Below are 13,439 nucleotides of genomic sequence, written 5' to 3'. Positions count from 1 at the left end.
GCTCAGTTGTGTCTGACTCTTTGCAACCCCATGGACTGCAGCACACCAGGCTTCCCTGTCCATCATCAATTCACTGAGCTTACTCAAAGTCATGTCCCTCGAGTCAGTGATGCCATTCAACCACCTCATCCTCTGTTGTCCCCTTCTCCTCCTGCCTTCAATCTTTCCCAGCATCAGGGTCTTTTCCAAGGAGTCAGTTCTTCAAGTTAGGTGGCCAAAGGATTGAAGCTTCAGCTTCAGCATCAGTCCTTCCAATGAATATTCAGGATTGATTTCCTTTAGGATGGACTGGGTGGATCTCCTTGCAGTCCAAGGGACTCTCAAGAGCCTTCTCCAATGCCACAGTTCAAAAGCATCAATTCTTCAGTGCTCAGCACCATCTAATACACTACATGCTGCTCTTACTGGTTGTGTCTCCCTCACTAGACTAGAACCCTCAGGAGGGCAGAGATTCTCAATGTCTTGTTTCCTGCTCTGTTCCTCTCACCCAGCATGGCACCTGGGATGTAGGGGGCACCCACTAAATGTTTCATGTATGAATGAACCAATGACTGACTCCTTCCACCCATGCCCTAGAACCTTCTTTGGCTACAGTCCTGGGGAACAGGAGGACTGAGAACACCACCCCAGCCCCTACGTTGGAGCTGATGCCACACTCACGGTTCTCGCAGTGGGGGCCCTCCCAGCCACCCTGGCACTCGCAGTGGTAGCTCCCATTGCGCAGGACACAGGTGCCCTCGTTCATGCATGGGCTGGGTTTGCAGAGGTTAACTGGCCGCTTGGCTTCTGCAAGGGAGGACGGGAGGACGTGTCAGCAGACCCAGCCTGGGTCAGCCCTGTGGACCCTACCCTCACCCAGGACAAATGTGAGGCCACCAGAGCAGGGTCTTACATGTCACAGTGGCTCTGTGGGCCCTTGAACCACAGGTGAGCACACGGGTGGGCCCCAGCCTCCATTCAGCTTGCCTGCAGGCAAGCAGCTGCTTTCTTTAAGATGGGCTGAGCACACAGCAGTGCTTACTATCATTATTATGGCCACAGGCTTTTAAAAAGGTGCAGAGAATGTTCCTAGTAAAAGGAGGCTTGAAGTCAGGCTAGCCTGGCTGTGTCTGTTCCTAGCAAGGTCAGTGCCATCCTGGGGTCTTGGTGGATATTCTAACAAATCTCTTCTTTTTAGGTGAGGTGCATACATTAAGTTTGGGGAGAGATGCTTGTCTAAAATTCTCTGCATCTTAAATGGGGACAGTTGTGTGTGCCTCCTGCAGGGTTCCATGTGACTATGGGATTTAGCACAGAGCCCGGAACATAGAAAGTCCCCGGTACCATCTTTCTAAATTCCATATATATGCGTTAGTATACTGTATTGGTGTTTTTCCTTCTGGCTTACTTCACTCTGTAGTAACAATAACCCTGTGTACGAGACAGCAAAAGAGACACTGATGTATAGAACAGTCTTATGGACTCTGTGGGAGAGGAAGAGGGTGGGAAGATTTGGGAGAATGGCATTGAAACATGTAAAATATCTTGTATGAAACGAGTTGCCAGTCCAGGTTCGATGCACAATACTGGATGCTTGGGGCTGGTGCACTGGGACGACCCAGAGGGATGGTATGGGGAGGGAGGAGGGAGGAGGGTTCAGGATGGGGAACACATGTATACCTGTGGCGGATTCATTTTGATATTTGGCAAAACTAATACAATATTGTAAAGTTTAAAAATAAAATAAAATTAAAAAAAAAAAAAAACCCGTTGAAGAATGAAAAGCAAAAAAAAAAAAAAAAAAGAAAGTCCCCGGTAGTTGGGAGGAGCTGCTGTCCCCGTAGGGATGTCCATGAAGGCTCTGGCTGAGGTCCGCCCTTTGGAGGCGACCCCAAAGTTGCAGATTCCCCCACTCACCTCTGCATATCCACTCGATGAGTGTGTCCTGGTGGTGGCTCAGGTCTGCATAGGCTGCTGCGTGGATCAGGGCGTCGCGGGGCCCCGCGAGCCTCCGCAGTGCCTCCCTCAGGACGGGCCCCACACCCACCACCAAGACCGAGACGCCGTTGTCCCTCAGCTTCTGGGCTGGGACAGCCGCGTCCTCCACCCCGCTCCCACCCGTGACCACCACCACCGCCTTGGGGATGCCAGGCCGGGTGCCGCCCTGGACCGTCATCACCTTGTCATAGATGTGCAGCAAGGCCGTGCCTGCCGAGCCCACCCCTCCCAGGTAGGGGGCCTGGCTCAGGGCCCGCAGCACTGCAGCACGGCTGAGGTGGGTGTCCAGCCCGAAGGCTGTCTGGACGCGGCCGCCGTACACCACCAGGCCGATCTGCGTCACGTCGGGGTTCACGTCAAACCGGAGGGCACAGCTTCTCACGAAGCTCTGCATCCGGGCAAAGTTCTCGGGCCCCACTGAGACCGAGGCATCCAGCATGAAGACCAGGTCCAGCGGCTGGGCCTGGCAGCCTGTAGAACAAGCAAAGTGGCCCTTAGGGGGTAGCCGGGGGAGGTGCTGTTCTGGGGTGATCAGAGTCCAGGTCAGCTGGTATCCACCACAGCATCCGGCCTCCACCCTCTCCTGGAAGAAAAGCAGGACACACGAAGGCTCAGCTGGACCATACTCCTAGCCTCCCCCTGGCAGCTGGGTGCGGCCACATGATAGTTCTATCCGATGGGGTGTAATGGAAAGTAACTGCAATTTCTAAGTTCTGTCCCCGAAAGGAAGCTGCTTGCCTTCCACTTTCCCTCTGCCCTCTTCCTGCTGTCTGAGAAACAGCAGCCCTGGAGTTAGCAGACAGCTGAACCACCCTGCCGGCCCAGGCTGCTCACCTCTGAACTGTGATGGGAGCGGAATAAATAACTTCTGTCTGTAAGCCATGGTGCTCTGAGGCTCAATCTATACCCCCAGGTGCCATGAACTGCATGGCAGGGGTGGTTTAGTCGCTAAGTTGTGTCCGATTCTTGCGACCCCATGGACTGTAGCCCACCAGGAGTAAAGTATGCAGTAAGAGGGTCTGACTTACTGGTTTTTTAAAACCACTCTAGCATAAGAAGAGTCTGAGAAACCGTCATAGCCAAGAGGAGTCTAAGAAGACAGGAAGACTAAATGTAAAATGTATCCTGGATGGGATCCTTGGAACAGAAAAAAGACATTAGGTAACAACTAAGGAAGTTGGAATAAAGTGCAGACTAATAAATAATGACCAACTATGGACAGAGGTTTGTATCGTTGTACAGGAGGCAGTGACCAAAACCATCCCCAAGAAAAAGAAATGCAGGAAGGCAAAATAGTTGTCTGAGGAGGCTTTACAAATAACTGAGAAAAGAAGCAAAAAGCGAAGGAGAAAAAGAAAGATATACCCAACTGAATCCAGAGTTGTAGAGAATAGCAAAGAGAGATAAGAAGGCCTTCTTAAGTGAACAATGCAAAGAAATAAACAATAGACTGGGAAAGACTAGAGACCTTTTCAAGAATATTGGAGATACCAAGGGAACATTTCATGCAAAAATGGGCACAATAAAGGACAGAAATGGCAAGGAGCTAACAGAAGCAAAGAGATTAAGAAGAGGTGGCAAGAATACACAGAAAAACTATACAAAAAAGGTCTTAATGACCTGGATAACCACGATGGTGTGGGTATTCACCTAGAGCCAGACATCTTGGTGTGTGAAGTAAAATGGGCCTTAGGAAGCATTACTACCAATAAAGCTAGTGGAAGTGATGGAATTCCAGCTGAGCTATTTCAAATCCTAAAAGATGATGCTGTTAAAGTGCTGCACTCAATACAGCAGCAAATTTGGAAAACTCAGTGGCCTCAGTACTGGAAAAGGTCAGTTTTCATTCCAATCCCAGAGAAAGGCAATGCAAAGAATGTTCAAACTACTGTACAACTGCACTCATTTTGCATGCTAGCAAGGTAATACTCAAAATCCTTCAGGCTAGTCTTTAGCAGTACCTGAACCGAGAACTTCCAGATGTACAAGGTGGGTTTAGAAAAGGCAGAGGAACCAGAGATCAAATTGCCAAAATTCACTGGATCATAGAGAAAGCTAGGAAATTCCAGAAAAACATCTGTTTCATTGACTACACTAAAGCCTTTGACTATGTGGATCACAACAAACTGTGGAAAATTCTTAAAGAGATGGGAATACCAGACCACTCTACCTGCCTGCTGAGAAACCTGTATGCAGGTCAAGAAGCAACAGTTAGAACCAGACATGGAACAACTGACTGGTTCCAAATTGGGAAAGGAGTACATCAAAGCTATATATTGTCACCCTGCTTATTTAACCTATAGGCTACTAGAGTATGTCAAGAGAAATGCCAGGCTGGATGAATCACAAACTGAAATTGCTGGGAGAAACAGCAACAACCTCATATATTCTGATACCACTCTAATGGCAGAAAGCAAAGAGCAACTAAAGAGCCTCTTGAAGAGGGTGAAAGAGGAGAGTGAAAAAGCTGCCTTAAAACTCAAAAAACTAAGATCATGGTACTCAGCCCCATCACTTCATGGCAGATAGAAGGGGAAAAGTAGAAACAGTGACAGATTTTATTTTCTTGGGCTCCAGCAGATAAGTGACTGCAGCCATGAAATTAAAAGATGCTCCTTGGAAGGAAAACTATGACAAACCTAGACATCATATTAAAAAGCAGAGATATCACTTTGCCGACAAAGGTCCAGATAGTCAAAGCTACAATTTTTCCAGTAGTCATGTACAGATGTGTGAGTTGGACCATAAAGAAGGCTGAGCACCAAAGACTCGATGCTTTTGAACTGCAGTGCTGGAGAAGCCTCTTGAGAGTCCCTTGGACAGCAAGGTGATCAAACCAATCAATCCTAAAGAAAATCAGTCCTGAATAGTCATTGGAAGGACTGATGAAGTTGAAGTTCCAATACTTTGGCCACCTAATGGCAAGAGCCAACTCATTAGAAAAGACATGGATGCTGGGAAAGATTGAAGGCAGGAGAAGGGGCGACAGAGGATGAGATGGTTGGATGGCATCACTGACTCAGTGGACATGAGACTGAGCAAACTCCAGGAGATGGCAAAGGACAGAGAAGCCTGGCGTGCTACAGTCCATGAGATTGCCAAGGGTCAGACACAACTGAGCGACTGAACAACATCAATGTTGGTTCATTAATTGTGGTAACTGTACCTGGTTAACATCTTACAAGAGGGACACTGGGGATGGAACACAGGTGAACTCTACCATTGTCACAGTTTTTCTGTGAATCTAAAACTATTTTTTTAAAAATCCTCTGGCTGCCAAGGGAAGATAAGACTGGAGGGGCACAGTGGAGGTGGGCAGGCAGAGCCCTGTCCTTCCTCCAGCAGGAGGGAATATCTCACCATTGGTGAGAGTGACACCTGGAGCTGAGGAGCTGAAATCCACACGCAGCTTCTTTAGAGGAGAAGTCCAGAGCCCTGTGGAGGGTGTGTTTCACCTACTCCTGTCTCTGACCGTGGGCCAGGCCCCCACCCCTGATGGGGATATCTACTCCCAGGTTCTGTTCTCCAGGGCACCCTCTAGTGGCGGGTCATGGAAAGCAACATGGGTCATAGAACAGAATGATGTCAGAACACATCTCAGGTAGAAATGACAAGTAGCATTTCAGGAAAGGCTTGGCTTGTTCTAGACGTTTATGCTTGTACAGGCACATGTGTGTACTGGGAATGCATTTCTTTCTTGCCAAAAAGAAACTGGGAAGCTGCCGTTCTAGAGTTACACTTAGTAGATTCAGAGCTCCTTATTAACCACAACAATAAAAATTAATAAACAGCAATACCTGCAATTCTGAGTGCACACTCTGAGCTTACTCTGCACTAGTGTGCATCTTGCTTGCCGTAAGTAATCCTCATAAAAGCCCCTCGGCAGGTGCTACTATTTGCCAGATTGTGGTGACCAGTAAAATGAGATGGTTAGACAGCATCACAACTCAGGGGACATGAATTTGAGCAAACTCTGGGAGACAGTGGAGGACAGAGGATCCTCAGGGTTGCAAGGAGTCAGACATGACTTAGTGACTGAACAACTACAAAACTGAGAAGTTACTCATCACAAGGCTAGTTTATGAAAAAAAAAAGTGGGGCTGTGGCTCCAGCCTGCATCAGAGGCCCTGGCTAAGTCCCTACCAAAAGGTGGAAGGTTCTACCACTGGCCGGCTGGCCCCCGGGTCAGGTGAGGCTGGCCCGCAGCTGGCACGGGTGTGGGGATGGTCCCTACCTGGGTGTGGCCGGCTGCACAGCTTGCCCTGAAGTTTTGGGATTTGGTCGAATAGGTCCTGCGGGCTAGTGTAGGTCAGCACGCGCTCCGGGTCGCCAGTGATCATCTCCAGTTCCACCCGCACGTCCTCGCTGCCCACACCCAGCAGGAGCAGCTCCCGGGCCCTCGCGAAGCCCGCCGGGCCGGCCACCTCATCCTGGGAGCGCGCCTCAGTCATCAGGACCACCGCCTGGCGAGGCCGGTCCAGGCCTGTCCTGGGGGCACTCCCGAAGCCGCGCTCTGCCACCTGCCGTAGGGCCCGGCCCGTCAGGGTGGCACCACCATCGAAGGGCAGGCCGTCGAGGCTCCGGACCAGGTCTGGCACATCCTGATACTCGCCCACTGGCACAGCCACGGTCAGCTCCGCGCTGTAGAGGGCCACACCCACGCGCGCCTGGGAGTCTCCGGTCAGCGCCGCCCGCACAAACCGCTTCACGAAGGCCTTGGCCCGCTGGAAGCCCTCCAGGGTGGCGTCTGCTGAGCCGGCCAGCAGGAACAGGACGTCCACTCTGCACTCCAGGCTCAGATTCAGAGCTGCTGGGACACAGCTGCCGTCACCCTGGGGAGCACGCGGACCACCGTCCCACCTGGGATGCCCAACCCCACGTGGGGCTGAGCCATCCCCCTCCTAGGAGAGGGGTGGGGTCATGACACTGAGGCTCCAAAGGCTAGTGACCAGAGCCCATCACTGAGTTAGACAGGGCTCCCCGGTTCCCACCCAGGGTCTCGCTCTCACCTCTTTTTCAAGAGAAAAATAGAATCTATACGCTTCCCCCACTATGGTTAGTGCTTCCTGTGTCCTGTTGGAGAAATCTTTGTCTACCCCCAAATCATGACAATAGGCTCCTATGTTTTCTTCCAGAAGCTTCACAGCTTTGCTCTCTACAGTTAAATCAACGATCCATCTGGAATTGATTTTTGTATAACTTGTGAGGTAGGGGAATCAAGATATACTTTTTCCCAAGTAAGTCTCCAATTGACCTAGCATGACAGTTTTTAAAAAGTTATTTAACAAGTCCCATCCTCTGTGTCAAGCATTGTGCTGAGCACTTTATGTACAGAATCTTATTGCAAACTCCGATAACCACAGGGCAGTAAAGTCAATTATAATCTTCACAGTTTTAAAATCGAGATGCATCGAGGCTTCTCATTCCTCTTCTGGAAGAGGGGAGATGGGACACTGCCCAGAACCATGATCCTGATGGGCTGGCTCCAGTCTAGAGCTGGGTTCCCTGATGCCCACAGATCAAGCGGTGGCCATTCTAAAGCTAAGAAGCTAGGGGCCGTGTCCTACCCAACCCCCCCCTCCAAGTTATACCCTAGAGCCCTCAGGGTATCATCTGAGACATAAGCTCAGTGGTGTATTTCAAATGCACTAACTCCTGGGCCAGTTCCTACCTAGTGGCTAACAGGGTTGCAGACAAAGAGCAGGAGCCCGGACTCCACTGCTCCCCAATAACTGAAGTCTGGGAAGTCCCGGGCACACGTACCGCAGTTGGCTTCCCCTCCAAAGGCTGGCGGGCAGAGGCAGTGGTACCTGTCCGGTCCTTCTAGAACACACGTGCCTCCATTCTGGCAGGGCTGTGAGTCACAGGGGCCTACCAGAGAGATGCCTGTTAACAGCCTGGCACATCCACCCAGTGATGGCTACCCTGCCGCACCAGGGCCCAGCCCCTTCCTTTCCTGGGATGCACTAGGAAATTGGTCTCAACACCTGTAGCAAAGATGGGAAGGACAGCCAATGAGGGGTTAGGGTGTGGGAAGTAACAGATACTCAGTAGTGGGTTCAGTTAATGCTCTGTGTGAAGCACAGGCTCACTGTGGATCTGCCAATGCGATCTGGCTCTGATACTGGGAGCACATGTTACAGACTGAATTATGTCCCCACACACACCCATTCATATATTGTTGTTGTTCAGTTACTAAGTCTTGTCTGACTGTTGTGAGCCCATGAACTGCAGCATGCCAGGCTTCCCTGTCCTTTACTATCTCCCAGAGTTTGTTCAAACTCATGTCTGTTGAGTCAGTGATGCCATCCAACCATCTCATCCTCTGTCACCTCCTTCCCCTCCTGCCCTCAATCTTTTCCAGCATCAGGGTCTTTTCCAATGAGTCCACTCTTAGTATCACGTGGCCAAAGTATTGGAGCTCCAGCTGAAGATGGTGAAGGATGGTGAAGATAGGGTGGTGAAGTTGAAGATTTTTTAAAACTATCAAGATTTATTCATTCAGTCCTTCCAGTGAATATTCATATGTAGGATTCGACACCCCCAATACCTTACAAATGTTAATATATTACTTAGTGGTCACATGATTGTAATTAAAGTGTATACTTTTGAAAGGTAGGAATTAAGAGTAACTTTGGGCACCCAGGCCTGCAGTCCTATCAGCTGGAGTTTCATGGAGACGACTGGGGGTTCATTAACAGTGCCAACAGTCCTTTAAATGAGTGGCTATTATGGGTCAGGGCTTCCCTGGTGGCTCAGAGGTTAAAGCGTCTGCCTGGAATGCAGGAGACCCGGGTTCGATCCCTGGGTCGGAAAGATCCCCTGGAGAAGGAAATGGCAACCCACTCCAGTACTCTTGCCTGGAGAATCCCATGGAGGGAGGAGCCTGGTAGGCTACAGTCCATGGGGTCGCAAAGAGTCAGACATGACTGAGTGACTTCACTTTCACTTTCATTTTCCACTTGAAATTAAAAAACGCTTGCTCCTTGGAAGAAAAGTTATGACCAACCTAGACAGCATATTAAAAAGCAGAGACATCACTTCGCCAACAGAGGTCCGTCTAGTCAAGGCTATGGTTTTTCCAGTGGTCATGTATGGATGTGAGAGTTGGACCCTAAGGAAAGCTGAGCACTGAAGAATTGATGCTTTTGAACTGTGGTGTTGGAGAAGACTCTTGAGAGTCCCTTGGACTGCAAGGAGATCCAACCAGTCCATCCTAAAGGAAATCAGTCCTGGGTGTTCATTGGAAGGACTGATGTTGAAGCTGAAACTCCAATACTTTGGCCACCTGATGTGAAGAACTGACTCCTTGGAAAAGACCCTGATGCTGGAAAGATTGAAGGTGGGAGGAGAAGGGGACAACAGAGGATGAGATGTTGGATGGCATCACTGACGCAATGGACATGAGTTTGAGTAGGCTCTGGGAGTTGGTGATGGACAGGGAGGCCTGGCATGCCACAGTCCATGGTGTTGCAGAGTCAGATACGACTAAGTGACTGAACTGAACTGAGCTGAGGGTTACACATGCATGATCTCATTTCACTGATACAACCAAATGAAGCAAGTACTGTGAAGCCCCATGTCACAGACAGGAAGCTGAAACTCAACAAACAGAAGTCACATGCTGAAGGTTAGCTACTTGGAAAGCAGCAGAGCTGGGACTCAAACCCAAGTTATTCTGCTTTCGAAACCGCAAGTCCCTGACCTTTTATTTCTGAGCAGAAACAACCAGGCTTTCAGTTCCCGCCAGCTGTCAGAGGCCAGCCACCTTGGAACTTTAAAATAAGATGCCCAGCAGATCTCCTAACCTCAGGTAGGAAGAACCCTCCTGCCTGCATACAGGCCTCTGGCTTTTCAGGGGCCAGGCACCTGGCCTCATTAGGAGCAGCAAATCCACACAAGCACTGATGCCAAGACAACCAACTTCTATGCTCCTGCATCCTGCATCCGTGAGATGCTCTAGACCCTGGAGTGATGAGTAGGGAGGGCCCACTGGGGAGCCAGGCCGAATGATCCTAATGGGGTTGATAAGTCCTCCTGTTTGCTGGGGACTTTGTAACTGATGAAGCACTTGGGTGGACATCGTCTACTGAATCTTCCCTAGGGGTCCATGTGTGGTACCCTCTACCATCCAGAGTAGGGAGACAGGGAGTCCAGACAAGGGGCAAACATTGCCCTCATTTTACAGAGAAAGAAAGTAAGGCTCAGGTATCTTGCTCTGGGTTTGGTGCTAGATATGAGGTTTTCTGTTTGCAAAGCCAGGGGTCAGTACATGCCCTGCTCAGCCTCATGTCAATGCAGAGTCCCAGTTAAGGAAGTAATTCCAAAGCTTCACTTCATTCTCAGTGAAAAGATACCGCTGAATGAGGGAACATTGAGTATCGCACAAGCATGTTGCTCTGCCTCTGAAATCCCCGTGCCTCTGCCCTGGAGCTGGGTCCAACCCTACTCACTACCCCAGGAGTACAAATGCCCCTTTGGGAGCCAGCCTCGTCCCAGGGCCAGAAAGAACAGGAGAACCAAAGAGGCAGACTGTACCTGGGCAGGTGGTCCTGTAGCAGGTGGTGGGGTGGGTGAAGAACACTCTCTTCCAGCTACGACCCAAGAAATCAAACGGTACAGATCAGAGGTTTAACAGGAAAGGTTATTTAAAATACTAAGAGCTGACATAAGATGCCAATGCAGAAGTGACTCAAGAAACCTGTTTTTCCCCCGATTCCACCCCAACTTTTGTCTGCACATGGAGTAGGAAATGTTTCAAACTACTCAAAGGCAATTTTAAAAAAAAAGATAATGTAAGCTGGCTATCCTGCCAGAAGTTAAGAGATGTCTGTGTTCGATACTCTGAGCTACATGAACAGCTTTCTTGGGGACAGCAGAATGAGTGGGGGGGCAAGAAATACTGGGATTAGTCAACTGGATTCTGGCTGTGTGACCTCAGGCAAGTTACTTTCCTTCTCTGGTCCTCAGTCCCCTCTTCTGTATAGTAACTCTATTGGGTAGTTTTCAACTGTGTTCCTTGGAGCCTTGGTGGAGAGGGAATGGGACTGTTCACGGCTCCCCAGCGCCACAGCCCTGCCCCCAACCCAAATGTGCTTTTTCTGATCTGCAGGACAAGCGTCCGTGCAAGCCTCTACTGTAGTTCAGGAGGGTGTGCAAACCACTGGCTGGTCTCAATGACCCCTGAGGCCGGTTTGGTTGCCAACCTTCTGTGGCAACACAAGGGCCACCATTCCTGTGCTGGCTTCCATGCTCCATCCGTCCCCATCATTACATCAAGTTCTCAGCTATCTGAAGAGACAATAGCCTCTTTCAGGTGGAGAAGAGGGCTCAGAGGGCTGAATTAAGGGGCCCAAAGTCACACGGTTATCAAAACAGCAGAGCTGGGATCTGAACTCTGTCTCAGACTCCAAAGCCCATGCATCTTGCCCTCTGGGCCACCCCTCCCCAGTTCTCCTGACTCTGTGGGGTCACATGCCAGCCAAGGCAAGAAGGGGTCCTTGTCCCTCAGGCAGGAAGCCCTCCCCTTGCCTGGCAGTAGCTCCACAATGGCCTCATCTCAAAGGAGATTCTCTCGGGGCCTTGGCAATAAAGTTCTCTAAAACGTTCCCAAGAAGGCTTCTCCCAGTGGGATCCCACCCCAGTGCTGCCCAGCTGAGGGGTGGCTAATGGGGCTCACTGCTAGGGCAGGAGCTTACCCGAGGCAAAGCATCCACTTGGGATAAAAGCCAAGTCAATTCTGAACTCAAGGGGTTGCTGAAGTCAAAACTCTGCCAAGCCACCAGCTCATTAAAGAGAACTCTTCTTCCCTCCCGTGTCTACTCTCCGTGACAACCTCACAAATCCACACATCCAAGCCCAGAAAGTTCCACGGGCCCTGCCCTCCCTACCCAGCCCAGCACTGGGAGCCCATGCTACTGAGCAGACACTGTCTAGGCCTTTGCCTGGACCTGTCCTCAGCTTGCTGCCCCACCCCACCACCTGCCACCTCCCTCAGCTCTAGACTCAGATGCCACATTCTCTGCCTTCCCTGCCTACTGTAATTAAAAGTGCTCCCCTACCCTAATCACCTATTCACCCTGCTCTGTCTCCCCCACCCCCGCATTCTTTCCCCAGCAGGCACTTGGCATCACCTAAGAGTTCCTCTAGCTACTTACTGTGTTCACTGCTGCCTCTTGCTCACGGGGGCAGATCTGTTTCTGAGATGCTCATGCAGATTCCCCAGGACTTGGGGCAGTGCTGAGAGCTCAGGAGAGCCTCTGCAAAGATTTCTTGAATGAAGGGATTGATGAAAAGCCTACTATATGCATTATTCTAGAAGCCTTGATGTATTAATTCCTGCATGCTCCAGACAAGCCCTCTGGGGCAGGTCCTATTCTCACTCCCTTCCTGAACATGGGAACAGACAGCGGAGGTTCCCAGCTCATTAATGGTGGTGTCCCCAGAGTCCGAGCACAAAGCCATTAAATGTACTCTACCCACCAGCCTCTCCTGGGCCTCCCAACCTCTGGATGCCTCAGCCCCACTGCAACCTGGTTCTGACTCCATTCAAGATTGTTGAGGGACTTCCCCGGTGGTGCAGCAGTTGGGAATCTGCCTGCCAATGCAGGGGACACAGGTTCGATCCCCGGTCCGGGAAGATTCCACATGCCGCAGGGCAACTAAGCCCGGGCGCCACCACTACTGAGCCCACGAGCGACAACTACTGAAGCTCAGGCACCCTAGAGCCCACGCTCTGCAACGAGAGCCGCCGCCGCAGTGGAGGCCCACACAAGGCGGCTAGAGAGGCGCCCCCATTTACAACTAGAGAAAGCTCAGGCACAGCAGCAAAGACCCAGTGCAGCCATGAAGAAACACAACGATATAAAGACTTTATAATTATATATAAAGGCTGTTCAAGCAGCCCCTTCTCCATGATGTCCAAGAAGGAAACAGGCCCCTCTCCAGCACTTGGGAGGCTCTCTCTGGACCAAGAGCACTGGGGGCAGTGACTGTCCACCTCCTTGTCACACACCATCCAGCTCAGAGGGGCACTTAAACAGTTCACCAGAGAACAAAGAACTACCTCCATTCACTTGAAAGCTCGGGTTCAGAAGAGAGCCTCTAATGGCCTCTGACAGGGCCCCAGGCCCCACTTCCTCTGATCCATGTGCGGGGCACGGCCCTTCCCTGCCAGGGTGGCGTTTGGACTCGGCATTGGCCCAGCATGGCCCTGGCAGCTTCTCGGCTGTTCCATCTCATTGCTGTGTACATGCTCTGACCTCATCGCAGAGGCCAGGCCAAGGGGCAAGACGCAGCTGGTTCGAACGCTACCCTGGCTCTCTAGAAAGGACAGATGGGTCGGATCACAAATTGCTAACCAGGGGCCATACTGGAGGTGATCCAGATAAAGTGCCGAGGGACGGTCTGGGGAGTCTGCAGGGGAGTGGCCAGCAGCTGGGCAGCGGGGGCTCTCGAATGCC

The 13,439-nt window shown here is 50.9% G+C and overlaps 1 protein-coding gene across 14 annotated transcripts in view; it reads right to left on the bottom strand.

The window, feature by feature from the left end:
• VWA2 (von Willebrand factor A domain containing 2) overlaps window positions 1-13,439 on the bottom strand; it is a 51,983-nt gene that overhangs the window by 2,667 nt on the left and 35,877 nt on the right. For 13 of the 14 annotated variants that reach the window (XM_044935285.2, XM_044935284.2, XM_044935282.2 and 10 more), the window contains 5 exons: window positions 10,516-10,571; window positions 7,741-7,848; window positions 6,212-6,784; window positions 1,897-2,448; window positions 254-786 (listed from right to left, as the gene is read on the bottom strand). In XM_044935285.2, coding sequence (XP_044791220.2) covers window positions 530-786; window positions 1,897-2,448; window positions 6,212-6,784; window positions 7,741-7,848; window positions 10,516-10,571 — 1,546 coding nt within the window. In that variant the 3' untranslated portion in view covers window positions 254-529. Of the gene's footprint in view, window positions 1-253; window positions 787-1,896; window positions 2,449-6,211; window positions 6,785-7,740; window positions 7,849-10,515; window positions 10,572-13,439 lie in introns of those variants that run through there. The other variant, XM_044935277.2, reaches the window with a different exon arrangement.

This window comes from Bubalus bubalis, chromosome 23 (assembly GCF_019923935.1).
Source record: "Bubalus bubalis isolate 160015118507 breed Murrah chromosome 23, NDDB_SH_1, whole genome shotgun sequence".
Lineage (NCBI taxonomy): Eukaryota > Metazoa > Chordata > Mammalia > Artiodactyla > Bovidae > Bubalus > Bubalus bubalis.
This window is presented reverse-complemented; position numbering and strand designations above follow the sequence as displayed.